Source organism: Monodon monoceros, unplaced genomic scaffold (assembly GCF_005190385.1).
Source record: "Monodon monoceros isolate NGI ecotype Baffin Bay Population unplaced genomic scaffold, NGI_Narwhal_1 Super_Scaffold_2, whole genome shotgun sequence".
Taxonomy (NCBI): domain Eukaryota; kingdom Metazoa; phylum Chordata; class Mammalia; order Artiodactyla; family Monodontidae; genus Monodon; species Monodon monoceros.
Window position 1 is genome coordinate 15,618,904 of NW_021703776.1, and position 20,269 is coordinate 15,639,172.

Consider the following 20,269-nt stretch of genomic DNA (forward strand, 5'->3'; position numbering starts at 1 on the left):
CATCTGAGGTACAGTGGGAATAATTGCTAGACTTTAAGCAGGGAATGCTGTGGTTTCTGAGAGTGTGGACCTAGGGAGGAGACGGGCAGGGAGTGGTGACAGTAGTCCAGGTGAGAAGGGATGATGGCTTGGTTTGGCAGTGGCAGTGGGGGTGGAGAGAAACAAAATTGAAAGAGGAAGAGAACTAAGAGGGGAGACGGCTAAGGCTATCTTTGGGGAAGCCCAGCTGGTGTCAAAGAGTGTCTGTTTTCTACCTGCTGTGAAATTCACTCCAGCCCATTACAGATTTGTCCTGCATGTTCCTGCGTTAGTTTCCTATGGCTGCCGTAACAAATTACCACGCACTTGGTGGCTTGGAACAAGTTTACTGTCTCACAGTTCTGAAGGCCAGAAGCCCAAAATCAGTTTGGCTGGGGTGTGCAGGGTCCGGTTCCTGTGAGGGGCTCCAGGGAGAACCCGTCCCTTGCCGCTTCCAGCTCTGGTGGCTGCAGCGCTCTGCTTTCTGCATCTGTGGTCACAGAGCCTTCCCCTCTTCCGGGTGGTATTATCTCCCATCGCCTCTTTCTTTCTTTCTTTTTTTTTTTTTTTGCGGTACGCGGGCCTCTCACTGTTGTGGCCTCTCCCGTTGCAGAGCACAGGCTCCGGACGTACAGGCCCAGCGGCCATGGCTCACGGGCCCAGCCGCTCCGCGGCATGTGGGATCTTCCCGGACCGGGGCACGAACCCGTGTCCCCTGCATCAGCAGGCGGACTCCCAACCACTGCGCCACCAGGGAAGCCCTGCCTCTTTTAAAGAGACCTGTGATGGCATTTAGGGCCCACTCAGATCATTCAGGATAATCTCCCCATCTCAAGAGCCTTAACTTCATCACGTGGTTCGCCATATCAGGTAATATTCACTTTTTTGCCAGAGGAGAATATTCAGATTCCAGGCATCAGGACATGGACAGCTTCTGGGCGGCTGTTTTCAGTTTTGTAGTGTTGGAAATCACTTTTGGCTATACAAGGAAAGACAAATAAAGTCATATGTTTAGAGATCAAGGTGGAAAGCAATACTGTGAAATAAATGCCACTTGGTAAATTTAGAGAAAGAAATGCTAAAAAAAGAAAATGGTATTTTCATTAGTGGTGTTTCAAGAATTCTAGGAAAGGAAGGCTGAAGAATAAAAAAAAATTCAAAAGGGCTTCATGGCCTTCAAATAACTCATTCTAGATATTAGTCAAGGCATAAAAGGACCGCTGTATTTACGCACTGCATTGTGGGCCCTCAAACGTAAGGTGTGTCACCTGTCAGTTGGCCCGGGCATGGCTGTTCCGCTGTGGTGGGATGTAGATGGGAGGGATGGTGAGAAGGCGACGGACAACGGGATGGGAAGGCAGAACCAGACCAAGCCCCAGAGGCGGGGCAGGAGGACAGGAGCAGGTGCAGCCAAGTGGCTGTGGCTCTGAGGTCCAAGGAGGCTGTGAGGTCTCAGCAGGCAAGCAGAACAGCTCCGGGACCACAGCATGGGTCTTTAGAGATCCAGGCAGGTTGGTGGCATCAGGACAGCACCATAGAAAGCAGTTAAATTCCAGGCTCTAGACTGGGGTTCCAGGTAATCTACTTACCAGTACTGGGGCCCAAGACAGAGCCCAGCAAGAAATGAGGATGACTAACGCCAAATTCTAGATGCTCGGCTAGAACTTCTTAAGTGCAACTTCCTGGAGTCTGGAACTTCAAGGTACATTTGCAAGTAGGACAGAGTCTGACAAAACTCTTAAGCAACTTATAGCAAAGGGCAAGAATAACACTTCTGTGTTTGAACCTATAATACAGCCTAAGATATAAAGAAGTCATCACTGGGACTTCCCTGGTGGCGCAGTGGTTGAGAATCCACCTGCCAATGCAGGGGACATGGGTTCAAGCCCTGGTCTGGGAAGATCCCACATGTCGCGGAGCAACTAAGCCCATGCACCGCAACTACTGAGCCTGCGCTCTAGAGCACGCGAGCCACAACTACTGAGCCCGCCTGCCACAACTACTGAAGCCTGCCTGCCACAACTACTGAAGCCCGCACACCTGGAGGCCGTGCTCCGCCAACAGGAGAATCCACCGCAATGAGAAGCCTGCGCACTGCAACGAAGAGTAGCCCCTCCTCGCCGCAACTAGAGAAAGCCTGTGCACAGCAACAAAGACCCAATGCAGCCAAAAATAATTAAAAAAAAAAAAAGTCATTACTGACAGGAGGAACATAACTTAATATGCAGTCTAACTAAATCCATGGAATACGTGTTTATTTATAATAGGATTTGCTAAACACCCTCACTGGCAAGGAGAGTCATAAGAACTAAGAAGCAGAGCTCGAGAGGCCTTCAGTGTAGTGTAAAATACACGACATGGGAGCCAGACTCCATAGTCCAGACCTTGGCTAGTACATGGCAGTATTTTTTTAGCAAATTATAGCTAATTTGTGTATAAAAACTAGAGTAATATCTGGGGAACTAGGACACCTAAATTCTAGACTCAAATCCTAGCCCTGCATCTAACTATCCATGTTAACTTGGGAAAACTGCATACACTTTTCAGGCCTCAGTTTGCAGACCTGGACAACTGAGAGGGTTGAGGACTAAGAATACTTAAATGTATACTTTAAAGTGTCTTCTGGGAATCTTTCAAATCGTTATGCTCTTCAAAGAGCACCTGGGCTTTCCCCTTGCTGTACAGTCTGCATAACTTTGCGAATCACTGTGTTATCTTAGTTTATATAATAACCCTGACCTAAATATTATGACTCCCATTTCGGAGGTGAGGAAATGTAAATCTAGCAAGTTTGAATAATTTGTACAAAATCCCATGGCTAAATTAGTGCTGAAGCTAGGATTATAATTTGGTTCTACCAGTTCTAAAGCTGTGTATTTTCTACTTTCTGTATGTTACTCTGTCATTAGACTTGATTTCTGTTCACCAGGCCAGGATCACGAACAGTATCTATATCCTTAACCAGGTAGATCGCACTTCGATATTTCTAAGTTGCTACTTGTTCAGTTCGCTCCTCTGTCAGCGCTCCCTTGCCTTGTTATTTACGGTGCTGTCAGCCCATATGGTCTAACTCCCATTTCTTACTCTGCTAAATGTCTCCTACATGTCTGTTTTCTAGCAGTAACTCCTTTTATCTGAAATAAAATACGTACTTGCTCACTTCACCCACTTTACAGTGAAAAAAATTAAATATGCATGAAGTTGGTGCTAAAATGATAATAAATAACAAAGGATAAAACAAATACCAGAAAAGTAAAAACTCCAGTAGTTATTTTCCATTTTCTTTTATATTTAGAGACAAGGAAGATGGTTTTTCAAGTCTAAACACTGGAACAACCTAAATCGCATTAATATACAATCATCCTCTCCTAAAGGAAACTAAATGGAATATTTGAATGGAAAAACAGTTATTTAATATTTAGCTTTCAGAATACAGAAACATCTTGGCAAAACTGTGACGCCACTGTGTGTATATTTGAGGTAATATTTGTATAATTAGCAACTCTCACAGCAATGGGAAACACTGCTTTTTGGATACATTATACATTTCCAAGTCAAGAATTCCACGTTGTTGTAAAATAATTTCAGATCAGTGCTGTGGCAGTTATGCAAATAGATGTAAACTCCATTCCCAGATGAACTTTAAAAAAGCAGAATCTTTACTAATTATGTGTTAGTAGCACAAATGTCAACAAAAATAATCCCCAACAGGTGCAGAAGCACAGTAACGAAAATATAATTATCAATATAGTTGTTTTATGACAGTCAACTGCAGTACCATCAGGCTTAAAAAAATAAAACTTAAGGTCACTGTTTTTATTTTTTGCTCTTTATGACTCTTACCTATAAATATAGTAGCTACTTCTAATCATTTATCCTTAGTTAATCTCCCTATGAACAAACTTGCTGATACTGAATACTATTTTCAAATACACCATCATCTGATTAAGTAAGAGTAGTATTATTATTGGAAATTCATCAAAGCTTTTAAGGTTATTTAATGGTTTCATGCAACTTAAAAATCTAAGTTTGGAAGTAAGTGGCTAATGAATTTCTCCTTTTATTGGTAAACAGCCACCATACACCAGTGTTACTGTATCTAGATAAGGTGTTTAACATGCTTATATTTCACTTGAGAGCTAGAATACAGACTTTACAATATATCTGAAACATCATCAAATATTGTGATAATGCCATTATGACAATAGCCTATGTGTGTGGCATTAAAAAAATATTGGCTGGTCATAGACAGTTTGTTTTTCTGAACTGAACTTTAAGTTTTCTAGAGGCTAACATGATAACAAATTTATCCTCTTGACATGGTGTATCACAGTCTTCTTTCATAAAGTTCACAGGCCTTTCTTATTGCCTTTCCCTGCACGATCCTGCAAGAAAAAAAAATGTGACAGGTAGTTATAGCAAGAGTGAGAAACACATTCATAAATATGACAAGGACTTTTAAAAAACATCCTTTTCTGTGTATAGTTATTATGAGAATATCAAATTAAAACATAGATTGAGAAAGTCTCAAATTTTAAAAAACTACAAAATGAGTAGTTTTACTTGAACAAGTGCTTAGAGGGATAAAAAATAACACTCTTGATAAGTTCACCTTTTCCTCTGCTGTAATCTATTTTACTTTCATTTCACAGCTTATACAAGGAAAACAAAATTTCTAAAATTTCCCTCTTGCAAACTTAATGAAGATTTTTAGCAAAGAAAGAAGAGAACCAAAAAACCCATATGGGGTGGTCTTTTTTTTGTTCTTCAGATATTTGCCAATAGAACTGGCTTCTCCAATTATACTCTTTGCTGATCTCAAGACGACTATAATACATGATTTAAAACTGGAGGAAAATGGGATAGAAGTTAACCAGAGAGATCATTTGCACGAAGAAGGCAGACATCTACACTGAGAAAAAATATCACAAACAATGGAGTTCCGGGGTTATTGTTGCACCCGGGAAGCTACCAAGCTCTCGTTGCAGCTGAGCATTTCTGCTTTCAGAGCAACTTCAGTAACATCAACTTTAAGCAATCGAGTCAGAAGACAGCATTAGAGGAGGTATATGAGTAACAAGGTACCGCTTTTATGTGTTTACATGTATCTTACCACTTCAGATAAAAAGCACAGCTTTAATGGATCTGCTATTCTGGATAAGTCCCTTAAGTGAAGGGTGATTTTCCAAAATAAAATTTTAAAATGGCTAGCTGCCAATTATCCTGAGTACATTCTGGGTTTTCTTTTCTAGAAGAGAGCCAGGGCAAACAAGGAAAGGCAAAGACTACATATTTCAAAGGAATTATTTTCTAATATTTATTTAGTGCCTATAACAGGAAGGGGATCAGATGGGGAAATCCAAACAAATTTAAAAGATGTAAAGTGGGATTTGTTTACAGTAAAGAAACAAGCTTTCCTCTCTTCCACCTGTTTCCTTAATGTTTTAACAGTCCTTTATTTTATGATTATTTTATTTAAAGTAAATCAAGTATATAAAATTGAAAAGTTAAGTTTCCCAATGAACTTTATGATGTAATTCAATTATTGAGGTTGGTCTGACAATTGAAGTAAAATCATGAAGAACAGTTTGGTACAGCTTTTTACTGTAGATGGTCTACAGCAATCTTTTGCTTCTCAGCTGGGTTCAGAAGGTGAGTATCAAAGTGTAAGAGTCACTTTTAAGAAAATGGTTCTCATTTAATGACACCTATATTTCAGAATCTTATTCAGGTTCTCCTACTGGACAATGGAGGGTTAAGTAGGTGGATGGGAAAAAGAAGTATCCAATCGAGAAATAACTCATAGCACCGTACAGTTGTAGAGAGTTTTTCTTGTTTAAATATATTTAAAGTGCTTTCTTGCCCAGGATCTGATTTAATGCTCATGAAATATTATAATCCTTATCTAAGTACCGAAGAAGCCAAGTTGCATGAACGTCAAATGATTCACCCGAGGTTTACAGAACTGGTCAACCATGGAGCTGAGAGTTTTTTTCATCAGATATTTATCACAGGGAATTGGTTTTATAGGTGGTGAGAGTAGACACACCACACAGGGTGGTAAAAGACACCTCAGGTATTAGCAACGGCAGAAAACCATTCTTTGGGCTGGAGGGCAATGGAGGAGACAGTGTTAACAGATCCCAGGAACGAGGTCCCACCAGGTGGAAGACGCCCAGTGGGAACTGGGACCATGGAAAGAGATGAGGCTGCTGTGGCAGATGCCACCCGAAGTGGACAGAACAGGAGACTTTCTTGGCTTTCCCCCTCCTCCTGCCTTCAGTCTTCTACCAGTGCCTCCCTTTGGCTGAATCTGCCCAGAATCCAGACAGCGGACCCCAGAACCCACAGTCCAATGACCAGCACAGGTGAAGGAACATAATGGTTAATGATGGAAGTTCTGAAGAAAGATTTCCTGACTTTAAATCCAACTTTGAATGCTATCACTTTTCAGTTCAGTGACTTTGGGTACATTATTTAACATCTTTGGGTCTCCTTTCCCTCATTCACAAAATAGGGTATTAAAATATGTATTTTATCAATAATTTGATGGGCTATCAAGGAGAGAACGCAGATAACATATATGAAGCCATCAGCTAAGTGCTTGGTCCTGAGCACACCCTCAGTAAATGTCATCCATAAGTATTTCAAAAACCTGGATACAAGGCTTAAATGCACCAAGGCCCAACTCTCAGCCTGGCACCTGGCATATCTGGGATGAGGACATTTTTTCAAAGACAGGTATAAAAACTACTTTCTTGGGAAGAGATTACTCATAAAAACTTTTGAACATCTTTTATCAGGAATGCATAAGCTTCAAACTGAAGCTTTTTTTGGGGAAAGAAAATGGGTTGAAGGTATCTTACTATCACATACATTCTTGAGGGATTAACAGAATCATTGGCTGTTACCACAATGGGACATTCTCTGCTTCTTTCTCCATCCAGGGATCTAAACGTTTCTGATACCCTGGGCAGAGACCACTGGTGTAGATACCCATCCTTGTTCACTACACCCTGATCTCACAAATGGGAGGGAAAAATAGTTCTATTTCTAGGCGAGAGGCTTCTAAAACGCTTCTTCACTTTCCATGGTGGATCTTTAAGTATGCAACGGAATAATTCTCATCATGCCATGGTGAAGTCAGCAATTTCAGGACCTCTGTTGTAGAGATGGAGAAAGGGTGGTCCTGCTGAAAATCTAACTATCTACTCCAGAGCATGAGATCTGAGCTCTTGGTGTCCTGGGTCTGGAGCCCACAGGGTATCTATCCTTCTCTGGTCGCCCTACTGTCAAAGTAGGTCAGTTAAATCAGACATGCAACTCAGCTGGGAATACCAGATTACAGATGTGCATCAGATTATCTCTTGACTGGCTCTAGTCAAGGCCAAAGTGGCTGGATGAGAATAAGTCATTCTTTCAGTAAAATTTCTACAGAGGCATAGTGGTAATAGTGATAATTATGATAACAGCTATCATTACTTGGGTGTTTACTATCAGCCAGGCACAATGCTAAGCACCCTACACATTTTATTTAATCCTCCCAACAAGCCAGTGAGCCAGGTGTTATTACTATTCTGATTTTACAGATGAAGAAAAGTGAGCCCCAGAGGGGTGACATGACCTACTTGGGATCACAAAGCTAGTAAGAAAGTTATAGTTATTCCAGGCCTGTCTGACTCCAAGCCTATGAATATCGTGCTTGTTTGTCTTGTGCCAGGCACAGTGCTGGATCCTGAAGATACAATGACCACTGACATGCAGGGAAATGAGTCCTGGTACTAAGGCTTCTAATACAGTGAAATAACTGTAGAGCTGTAATTGCTAAAAAGCCCTCACTGAAGGCCACAAATGCTGCCAATTTCTAAGGATAAACCCAATCTGAAAGCAGAAGAGCAGAGACCCTCCATCTTGGGAGGAATTGCGAGGGCCAGGGTTGCCTCTGGAATGGTCTCTTCCCTGAATTCTCCCCACACGTGGTCAAAGTGGGCTGGGAAATCAAATCAGGCTAGGGGCTGGCAGCCCAAGAAGGAAGGGAAGACAAACCCAACATGGGTGAAGGTAGGGAACTGACTCTTGCTGTACTGAAGGGGAACAGAAAGAAAACCATGGCCCCTGACTTTGTGACTTCAATGATAAAAAGGTTTTCTCCATTTCCATCTTTCAACTCAACTCTGGAGGTAAAACATATATTTGAATGCCTCAGGCTTTGTCCTAAGATATTTCAAACAGGGGGATAGAAGGAGTAGTGTAATGTGGGTCTTCAATTTTTGGCTTTATTTTGGCATGCATATGGCAAACATTCTAAATGGCAAAACTAAATTTTTCCAGAACCAGTCTGGTTTCCAATGCTGCTGTTTTTATGGCTCAATTCTTTGGCTTAAAACTTTACCCCAGCTAGAATGCTGTAAGTTAGCATGTCAGTAATTCTCTCTGTTATGATTATTTTCATGCAATATCCCAATCTTCAAGTAAAAACTGGCTTATTTAATCACTTTGCAAAGTCAGGATTAACTATCAATACATCCTCTTGGCTTGCGAAGGGCAAATAACCCAAATAATTGACTTAGGTAATTAATTACTATTTCAAAAAGCTGAGGCTCGTAAAATGGATGTCACCCACCTGAAGTTCTGAGTGTTCTTTCAGGAGCCGGTCATATTCTTTCGAAAGTCTCTCTGATTGCATCTTCATCACCGTCATGTCATTTTGTGCCTTAGAAAGGGCTAGAGAACATCGAATAGAGTTGTAAAATTTTTATTTTGAAATAATTTCAAATTTATGGAAAACTTGCAACACTTGGAGAACTTCTTTGTAGCCTTTACTCAAATTCACCAACTGTTGACGATATGATACATTTGTAATTGTATTCTCTATCTCCACACATGCAAAATCATTTTCTTGAACCATCTGAGACTAAGTTACAGACATCACCCTCCTCTACCCTTAAGTACGTCATTGTGTACTTCCTAAGAACAAAGATATTCATCATATATTTAGCAAATTTAGGAAATTTAACATCAATACAATACCCTTTATCTAATCTACCATCCATATTCCAGTCTTGGCAACTGTCCTAATTATGTCCTTTTTATCATTTTTTCAGTTCTAGTCCAGAGATCCAGTCCTATATCAAAGATTAACAGTAAGTTGTCATGTCTCTTTAGTTTCCATTAATCTGGAATAGTTCCTCAGCCTTCCCCCTGCCTTCTTCTCCCCTATCTTTCAAGACACTGACATTTTTAAGAATGCAGGACACTTGGTTTTTTAATAGAATGATTTCCACTTTGATTTTGTCTGATGTCTTCTCATGATTAAATTCAGGTTATGCCTCCCACTTACATACAAATATGACATAAATGATGCTGAATGTATCTCAGGGTATCATATCCAGAGGCCCATCTGCCTCTCACTGGTTTTTCCATATTATAGTCATTTTCCTCCTTGTAACTAAGAAGCAGTGAGAAGACAATTAAGACTATGTAAACATCCTGTTCCTTGTCAAAACATCCCCCCTATATTTAGCATCTACTGATCATTCTTGCCTAAACCAATCTTTGTTGTGATGGTTGCAGAATGGTGATTTTCCAACTTCATCATTCCATCCAAATTTATCAGTCAGCATTGTACTATAAAGAAGAGCCTTCCTTTCTTCTCCATCCATCCATCCATTATCAGTATGAACTAATACATTCCTATTTTTTCAATGACTTATAATTCATTACTATACTTAATTTCCCCCAGATTTGGCCAGTGGGAACTTTAGGCTGGCATCCATGTCCTTCGACTATGCCCCCAACAGTTTCTGGCACAAGATGTTCCAGGCTTATCCTAACACCTCCCAGGCTCAAGCTGGACTCAGGCATTACAGAACAGAGTTTATCAGAAGGGTCTACTTTTGAAAAAACTGAGGGTGGAAAAAATATTTTATCATTTTTACTAAGGGCTGGGTGACAATATTTCCTTAAGAACAATCACTTTCTTATACAAAGCTGAAAAATATGGGGTGTATAAGTGGCACTTAAAGACTTTAACCTCAAGATGATACACAAATATGGCTACATATTAGTCTTTGTCTACCAAAAGGGTACAATCTAAGTCAGCAAATTAGGCAGAAGTTAAAAAAATATATATATATATGAGATAAACATTTAAGTCAACATATTGCGCAGAAGCTAATGAGCAAATGTGTAGAAGGGAAGAGTAGTGTAAGATGGACTGGAGAAATTCTGGGAATCCTGAACTAGCTCTACATACAATTCTGCACATGTAGCCTTCACAAGTTCTGCATTTGTAAATTTTTTAGGGTAGGATTTTAGGAAAGAAAGTGGGATTTATAAAACTTAAGTCACTTTTTTGGCAAAATGAAATTACAGGTTCTGTTTATAAACAGTTTGATTGCCTTCCCTCCTGAGAAGCCATCATATGTTATATATAAGTATGTAAGTCACTATCAACTGAAGTGCCTTTTGTATCAATACTTTCTAGACTATTTTGTCAAATTAAACTCTGCATTGTTCTACATCTGCATTGTCCAATAAATGTTCTACAACTGTGCTGTCCAATATGGCAGCCACTAGCTTCATGTGGCTACTGAACACTTTAAATGTGGCTAGTGCAACTGAAGAACTGAGTTTTAAATTAAATCAAACTTAAATATTTATTCATTTTTAATGAATTATTTTTGGCTGTGTTGGGTCTTCATTGCTGCGCGTGGGTTTTCTCTAGTTGCGGCGAGCGGGGGCCACTCTTTGCTGTGGTGCGTGGGCTTCTCACTGCGGTGGCTTCTCTTGTTGCAGAGCACAGGTGCTAGGCGCACAGGCTGCAGTAGTTGTGGCACATGGGCTTAGTTGCTCCGTGGCATGTGGAATCTTCCCAGACCAGGGATGGAACCCGTGTCCCCTGCATCGGCAGGTGGATTCATAACAACTGCGCCACCAGGGAAGTCCCTTAAATTTTGATTTAAATAGCCATATGTAGCTAATGGCTAGCCATAATAGACAGCGCAGCTTTATAACTTCCTCCACATTACTTCTATAGGTCCATAAATCTAAACTAGGTATTAAAAGTTGAATTTGACAAATTTTATGTGTCACTTAGTAAAGAAGGGCATGGGTTAGACGTGGAAGAGAGATTTTTGGTAGTTGGTTAGATTTCATAGGGACCACACCCACAATATGAAGATTTACACATTACTTTTCAATCTGTGTGTAAGGCCTTTCCTAGATGATACTTTTTTTTTTAATTAATAAATTTATTTTTGGCTGCGTTGGGTCTTTGTTGCTGTGTGTGGCCTCTCTCTAGTTGCGGCGAGCAGGGGCTACTCTTCATTGCGGTGTGCGGGCTTCTCATTGCGGTGGCTTCTCTTGTTGCGGAGCATGGGCTCTAGGCGCACAGGCTTCAGTAGTTGTGGCACACGGGCTCAGTAGCTGTGGCTCGTGGGCTCTAGAGCTCAGGCTCAGTAGTTGTTGCACAGGGGCTTAGTTGCTCCACAGCATGTGGTATCTTCCTGGACCAGGGCTCGAACCCATGTCCCTTGCATTGGCAGGCAGATTCTTAACCACTGTGCCACCAGGGAAGCCCCCTAGATGATACTTGAAAATACAAAACATGGTGTTATCTTCAGTTCCTTCCTTACTAAAAATGTTTACGAGCCTGGACTTACTTTGGTATATAAAAAGCAGGGACTTCCCTGGTGGCACAGTGGTTAAGAATCCGCCTGCCAATGGAGGGGACACACACAGTTTCCATCCCTGGTCCGGGAAGATCCCGCATGCCATGGAGCAACAAAGCTCGTGCACCACAACTACTGAGCCTGTGCTCTAGATCCCGTGAGCCACAACAACTGAGCTCGCATGCCACAACTACTGAAGCCCGCGCGCTTAGAGCCGGTACTCTGCAACAAGAGAAGCCACTGCAGTGAGAAGTCCACGCACTGCAATGAAGCGTAGACCCCGCTCGCCACAACTAGAGGAAGCCCACATGCAACAACAAAGACCCAATGCAGAAAGGAAAGAAAGAAAGAAAGAAAGGAAAGAAAGGAAAGGAAGGAAAGGAAGGAAGGAAAGAAAAGAAAGTAAAGAAAAGAAAAGAAAAAAGAAAGAAAGAAAGGGGGCTTCCCTGGTGGCACAGTGGTTGAGAGTCTGCCTGCCGATGCAGGGGACACGGGCTCGTGTCCCGGTCCGGGAATATCCCACATGCCGTGGAGCGGCTGGGCCCGTGAGCCATGGCCGCTGAGACTGCGTGTCCGGAGCCTGTGTTCTGCAACGGGAGAGGCCACAACAGTGAGAGGCCCGCGTACCACAAAAAAAAAAAAAAAAAAAAAAGAAAGAAAGAGAAGAAGATTCTACAACTTAATAATGTCTGAATAGTCTGTAACAGTGGTTTTAAAAATGTTGGTCAGGAGGTTGTATTGAACAGTTCATCTTAATGTTAAAAACGATTTATACTTAAATTTTTGAAATGAAAAAATTAATTAGGAAATTCTTAGATATCAACTCATTAGTTCCTTATTAAAAGGTACTATTTTTCTCATGATCTGTTAGGAGAATGAGTCAAGTGGAACTACAAATCTGTAGAAGCAGCTAGAAAACCACTTGTACAGTCTATCCAGAAGTTTCTTCTCATCATGAATGGTACGAAGCTATAACAAAACAACTGCAGGCAAATCCTGTTTTTCTTGCACTTATCAAGCCAAGGCATGAACTGTGTTTCTTACTTTATTTTGTATTTCAGTGGATATTAGTAAACCTAATGATTACTATTTTACTGATTTCACTCTAATTAGGAGAGGATGTTACTGTCTAGGAGCCTTTTGGACTGTTTCCTAGTCCTTTCTCTACCTCTCATTTTATAAAAATTACAATATTCTGTTTTGGTTGTCTTCTACCTCCTTCTGGAACTGCCTTCATGACTAAGGGATTATATAAACTTGTTATCTGACATTTGAATATGCTTGTTTTATTTTGAACCATGTTATTTTGGAAACAGCATATATATGGAAGACATCAGACAAGGATGCTTGAGGTGATACATCTAAGTCACTATTTCAATTTTCTCATCTGCAAAAATGAGCTGCTATCATTTGCCAGTAGCGTTATAGAAATGTTGAGATATTTCATGAGAATACTGGCCAGATTCATTTATGTTCACTGCGAACTTTTTGAGGCAAAAATCATTTATTAATATAAAGGATAACCCCAATTAACGTTACAGTGACATGTAGTGAGCCAAAATGTTTGTGTAAAATGCCATGTAAGCAGGCCAAAAATATTTGTGGTTTTCCAAGTGCCAAACTTACATTTATGGAGCTATTTGCACACCAAGAGGAGTTGGTGAGACTGATGCACTGCGTAAATGTATTGTATCACTGTATTTTCTACGCGGGATAACAGACAGTATCAGCTAAGCTCTGCCAGGAAATGTAAGAGAAAATTTTTAGACACATTGGCGTGGCAGCTCAAGCTGGCTGCTGTACACTAGCTATAATGATTGTGCCAGAGAAATAAATTTTTCAAATTTTAATTTGAAAAATTTCCCTACATCTAGTGTTGATTTCTTTTCAGTTCATTTGGTTCTATTTTTGAGAACTCGAGAGTGTGACATACCAGAGCTCTTCAGTACTTAATCCTCACATGTACTGTTCCTTTACAGGGACCATCACTGGACCGTTAAGCTACAGTAACGCTTCCAAAATATTTGGAAAGTAGACACACAAACTTCTGTTCAGTAAGGGACATAAATGTGGTTTTAATTATATTGTGGTTATTTTTGTACAAGCCTATATTGTCAGGTACATGCAGGTAAGGTCTGTTTTATTTATCACTTCAATTATCACCCACTCTTTTTTTGTGTGTGTGGTACGCGGGCCTCTCACTGCTGTGGCGTCTCCCGTTGCAGAGCACAGGCTCTGGACGCGCAGGCTCAGCGGCCATGGCTCACAGGCCCAGCCGCTCCGCGGCATGTGGGATCTTCCCAGACCGGGGCACGAACCCGCGTCCCCTGCATCGGCAGGCGGACTCTCAACCACTGCGCCACCAGGGAAGCCCTCACCCACTCTTTTTTTAACCTCACATCCATATGTTGATAAGGTGTGTTGATTCTACTTCCTTTTTATCTCTCCAATCCATCCACTTCACTCAATCTGTTATCACGGTCCTCATCTCTAGTTTAGATTATTGAAATGGATTCCTCACCTTGTTTCTTGGCTACTCTAATTCATTGTCCATAGTAATGTCAAAGTGATTGCTTGCTCCTCCGCCTAAAAACCCTCCAGCAGTGCTCCCCCCACCAAAATGTTAACATATAAACATGGCACATGAGGCCCTTTATGATGGATCCTAGGCTTACTTTTCAACTCTCACCACTACCTCCACCTTATTTTATGCTCCAGCCACAGTGAGCACCTTGTAGTACTTCAAAAAGGCATACTCTTTCAGTTACATGGTACTCATTTTGTTAAAACATCCCTGCCCATCTCCTTTCACCTCCCTGCCTGACTCATTCGCTCCCATTTCATCTGGGTAATTAATATTTATCCTTTGAAATGTCAAGAAATTATCCTTGATCTTTTCTGTTGGCTTCTACTTCATCTTGAGCTTAATTTTATTATAGCACTTATCATGCTGAGGTATAACTATAACCGGACTGTGGACTACTCAAGAAACAAAGCTGTGTCTTGTCTCTCTGTTCTGGGTACCCAGCACTGTGCCTAGCACATGGCAGGTGTCTAAAATATGTTCCCTGAAGGAAGGAAAGAACAGACAAATGAAAAGTCTAAGCTTTAAGCATCTGAAAAATTCACTTGTGTGGAGCCAGTTCATTTTTTGAAAATATGATAAATGTCAGGTAAACAATGAGGTACCACATTAGTCACTTGATAGGAATCTTGGTTGCAACTAAACCAAATTATATCTTTAATGGAAAAAAATTCAGGCTAGCTGGAAAGTCACAAAGCAAACAGACCTTTCTTGATATTTTGATATAAATATAATCACGTTACAAATATCTCATGCTAATTCATAATTAAAAACAAAAAGCAAACGAATACTATTAGAGAATCCAGTTTAGTTTAAAAAAAAAAGGAAAACACTGATTCTATGGGGCAGGATATATACAAGATAAGCCTGGAGCACCTTGTAGAGTCAGAAGGATGTACTCAAGAAAAGATAAAGCAAAAAAAAAAAAAAAAATCCAAAATGATGGGGACACGTCAAAGAGACACAGGAGCCAACTGAAGGAGCTCCCAATGGCTAATGCTAAAAAAATGACTTGAGCAACAAAATAAATAAAAGAGTATTTTTTTCTTTCTTTTTTTTTTTACAGCCTTGTTTATTCCCAGAAGGCCTCAAAAAACTGAAGCAACAGTCATGCTTTATCCCTCCCCAGATGAATCTTTAGGAAAAGGCAAAAGATTCATTTGATTATGAAGAGAAGCACAAGTATGGATTAAAAGAGTATTACATTATAATCTACAGTATAAAATGAATACCTATGATTAAATAAATAAATAATTAGGGGTAAATAGACATATCTGTGCAGAAGAGTTCCAAAAATTTATGTAGATACTCTCACCTCAAGGAGGTAGGGCATAACCCCCCACTTCTTAAGCTTGGGCTACAAATAGTGACTTCCTTCCAAAGACTACACTATGGGAAGAGGGGGAAAAAAGTAACTTTGCATAGAGAAACCTGACAAACACTAATATCTGCCAGGCAGTCAAGGTCAACATCAACAGTGATAAATCATGCTGGTATGTATTTCTGCAATAACGTGATGAAAATGGCACTTTACCCTCTGTGACTTTCCTCTCCAGTCCCATAACTCCAGTCTGACCGTGAAAAATATCAGACAGCTTCTGATAGAGAAACATTCTGTAAAATAACCAATACTTCTCAAAACTGTCAAGCTCTTCAAAAATAAGGAAAGTCTGAGAAATTATTATAGCCTAGAGGAGCCTTAGGAGACATAAAGCTAAATGTAATGTGGTATCCTGAATGAGATCCTAGAACAGAAAAAAGATGTGAGGTGAAAACTAAGGAAATCTGAATAAACTATGGACTTTGTCAATAATAATATATCCATATTGGTTCATTAATTGTATAAATGAACCATATTAATGTAAGACATGAATAATAGGAGACACTAAGTGTGGGGTATATGATAATTCTCTGTACTATATTGCCTACTTTTCTATAAATATAAACTGTCCTAACATAAAGTTTATTTTAAAAAAGTACAGTGGGAAAAAACCTCACACAAAACACATGTATACAGGACAAGATATAATAAAATTCATTAGGCTATAAGTACTATCTTAGTAAGAACCTATCAAATATGACCCCTTAAGTTCCACTGTTTTAAATAAACAAAAACTTAAATTTTTCTTTTGTGTAAAATCTTCTGATGTTTTAAAATTATTATATTATGTAGTTAAAACCCCACTAAAGTGGTAATATTAAAAAAAGTCAGTGAGTAGGGAGTGAGGCAGTAGATAAAAGAAAAGCAGATATTCTAGTAAAGAAGCATGAACCTCACTATTTATGATAGCCAGGTCATGGAAGCAACCTAAATGCCCATCAACAGATGAATGGATAAAGAAGATGTCGTACATATACACAATGGAATATTACTCAGCCATAAAAAGGAATGAAATTGGGTCATTTGTAGAGACGTGGATGGATCTAGAGACTGTCATACAGAGTGAAGTAAGTCAGAAAGAGAAAAACAGATATCATATATTAACACATATATGTGGAACCTAGAAAAATGGTACAGATGAACCAGTTAGCAGGGCAGAAATTGAGACACAGATGTAGAGAACAAACGTATGGACACCAAGGGGGGAAGCCACGGGGGGGGCATGGTGGTGTGATGAATTGGGCGATTGGGATTGACATTAATACACTGATGTGTATAAAACTGATGACTAATAAGGACCTGCTGTATAGAAAAATAAATAAAATTAAATTCAAAAATAAAAATGAGGTAAGCCAGATCACGAAAAGTGATCTAGATATTGCCATAGACTAAAAAAAAAAAAAAAAAAAGAAGCATGAACTTAATACATTTCAAGAATATCAAAGTGTACGTCCCTTAACCTTCATGAATAAATCTTATGTGTAAGAGGTTTAAGTTATTTAAGAGGAGGGTTGAGAGGCAATATGATTATAAATATCTTAAAAATATTTAAAGTTAGTGTTCATAAAAACAGTTTTTATGAAATCTACATTAGGGTCAATTTGTACAACAAATACAGAAGGGCTGTGAGAATTAAGCTCCTTAACAGCGATGAGAAATCTTTACTGTTTTCATCAAGAATATGAAGAAGGAAACGTTTTTCTCAGTCTCTAACTACTGAGAGTCCATGACACATAAGAGCCCCTCCAAAGATTCCTACTGTTCATGACTAGAGAAGATGAAGCTGTTACACAGGTGAAACTGCCCTAAGACAAGGGAGTCATCCACTCATCTATCCATTCAACAATGTATGGAATGACAACTAGGCATCAGGCATTCTGCTAAGTGTTGAGGATGAAAAGATAGGTAGGGTCTTAGCTCTCGTAATACTCATTTTCTAGTCAGAGGAAGACGCACAATAAAGCAACCAACCAACCAACAGTGAGTGCCAAGTGTCATGAAGAAAGTTAGAATAGGGTGATGTGATAAAGAATGACTATGCAGCCACATGAGATGGAGTACTCAGGAAAAGTTTCTCTAAAGTGGTAAAATTTAAGCTACTATCAGTTCTGTCTGCTAAGGGCACCTAGAAGTAATGACACCCCAGTAGCAATGAGCACACCTAGGCTCTAGATACTATTTTCTAAATACCATTCTCTACCTAAAGGCTCACTGGAGAAATGGTTGATTCAAGGGCTAGAGGAGGAAAAGTACAAGATAAGCTTGGACTATCTTGTTATACCAGAATGTATGTGCTTACAGAATGGGGGCATGACAAAATGATATGGGACCCAGCTTGAAAAGACTTCCACTGGCCAAATCTGAGACAATCTGAACACTAAAATATAATGCTCACAATGAATTATAATGCAATGAATATATTACACAAGCAAATCAATAAGTAACTGGGGGAAAAAGGGAAAGATTCTCCTTTAACAATAGAATGGCATCTAATAAATGGAGAAGGAATAAGAGAATTAGAAAATCACCATTTAGAAAATATAAAAATAATAAGTGAGAGGAAAATATGAAGAGAAAGAAAAGGATAAGGCAAGTGTAAGGTGTTATCATTTGGGTACAGGGCACATTTTTTTGGTATTATTTTTGCATCTCTCCTGTGATTTGAATTTATTATGTCTGAATAAAAAGTTAAAAGGAAAAAAATAAATTGCTATGAAGTAGAGCAGAGAAATGGGGCAGTAAGTGAAGGAATATGAGACAAAAGGAAGTTTTTGTTTTTATGTTTTGGGATAGGAGATGCCAGAAGATGTCTGTAGGGTGATAGAAAGTGAGGAAGTAATTGCAGAAACAGCATCCTTGAGAAGGATAGTGGGCTTGGCAGCCAAAGCAGTAGAACAGGGATTGAAACTTAATCCACAGTAACCCAAGGACAGGTAGAGTTTGAGGCCAGCTGAGGGAGGACAGTAGTTTTGGTGGTGAGAAGATGACTTTTTCGATTAATTCTTTGAGCCCAATGAAGTAGGGTGGATTTAGAATTTAGAAGTGAGATGAGAAGACCTAAAGTAGTTCTGAAGAGTGAAAAAGTGAAGATTTTAGAGAAGTTCAATAGGACTGTCACAGTGCTGAGGGACCATCTGAATGCAGTGACCATTTATTTAAAATAAGAAGTTAGTTCCTTCAGCAATGCTGAGATGCTTGGGTGCAGGTACCAAGTTATGGATACCTGACTATCACCAGAGCTCGGTCCTTGAGAGAGGAGGGAAGTAGAGGAGGAAGGGGGGAGGGGGGAGGAAGAGGGGAGGAAGAAGAAGGAGGTAAGTAGTTTGCAAGAGCCTAATTATGATGAACCAGTGTTTGGGGGTGAGATTTATTCATATCTATTAGATAACAGGCCTAGAACACTAAGTATGTGCTGGGGACAAGGAGTTGACTTAGATGTGGCCCTTGCCTTCACAGCACTTACAATCTAGTAAGAAAGATAAACAAATGAAAAGTAATTTCTACAGAGTACACTATTAAGTTAGTATCCATGCAGAACTATGGAGGTCCAGATGGAAGCCACTCAACCCAGCTTGAAGGGAGAGAGTTTCAGGGAGGCTCCTGAGAGGCGGCGATGCTGGAGCTGAAGGATGAGCACAAGCTGGCAGAGTGTGAAGGAAGAGGGCAGTAGAGGCAGACAGACCTGCAGTCCTGGGCAAAGGGGAAAGGTGATGAAACACCACTGTTAGGAGGAAAAGCTCCCATATTTAATAGAGTAGGGGTATAAAATTTAGACTGGACAAGGGTGGGGCAGGCAAAACTAGAGATGACGCTGGGGTGCAGATCGCAGAAGACCACGTGTGCCATCCTGAAGAGCTATAAAGGTCACAGGAACCAATACAGAGTTTTAAGAAGTGAAGAAGCATAATCAGATCTGTGGTGTTGCCACTCTAGTGGCAAAGTGAAGAAGCCAAACTAATGGCAGGGACATGCTTTAGAAGGAATGGAAAGAAAGCTGCCCAAACAATTATACTAAAGATTAAACATTAATGCATGAAAGCAATTATAGCTCTATTTGTCACATGAGCAAAGGGGAAATGAGTGATTTTTTGTGTGTGTGTCTTAATTTCTATACCTATCGCTAGGTATATTGGTGCCTGCCCCTACCCTCTGGGGGACTATGACCATGAATGAGGTTTATGGGTGAAGCGCTTTTGGGTTTTAGAAAAGACAGGGATGTAAGGCATGCTAATACTTATAAGGATTACTGGGACTCGGGGCCAAGGAACTGATGAGCAGGCTTTATAATTTAATAAATAAAATCAGCCCCACTCTTATGCTATTACCGAATGAAACACCAATAAATGCATGAAGACTTCCTTCATTAATCTTAGCTGGGTTGCTAAGTAATGTATTTAAGAAAAGAATTTTGGCTCTGTGACTTAGCAAAGAATAATTACAAATTATATTAATATGCTGGCTTTGCACTTAAAAATCAGGGTGTATGTTTTAGGCAAAGTACTGTGTAGGTATAGCTTTATACAAACTGCTTTGAAAAGGATATGCTTTACAAAGCAAGTTCGTGCATAAGCAGAAGCAACACGTGGAATCTAGAAGAATTTACAAACCATCATA

The 20,269-nt window shown here is 39.9% G+C and overlaps 1 protein-coding gene and 1 pseudogene across 3 annotated transcripts in view; both read right to left on the reverse strand.

Annotated features, from left to right (window-relative positions):
- Nucleotides 1–692: 692 nt before the first annotated feature.
- The window catches only part of BCAP29 (B cell receptor associated protein 29), a 43,442-nt gene continuing 23,865 nt past the window's right edge, over nucleotides 693–20,269 (reverse strand). Inside the window, exons 8-9 of one of the 3 annotated variants that reach the window (XM_029233540.1) lie at nucleotides 8,642–8,742; nucleotides 693–4,403 (exon numbers count right to left, since the gene is read on the reverse strand). In XM_029233540.1, the coding sequence (XP_029089373.1) occupies nucleotides 4,368–4,403; nucleotides 8,642–8,742 (137 nt within the window). In that variant the 3' untranslated portion in view covers nucleotides 693–4,367. The remainder of the gene's footprint in view (nucleotides 4,404–8,641; nucleotides 8,743–20,269) is intronic. The other 2 variants (XM_029233542.1, XM_029233541.1) reach the window with 2 other exon arrangements.
- LOC114902154 lies at nucleotides 15,339–15,460 on the reverse strand (annotated as a pseudogene).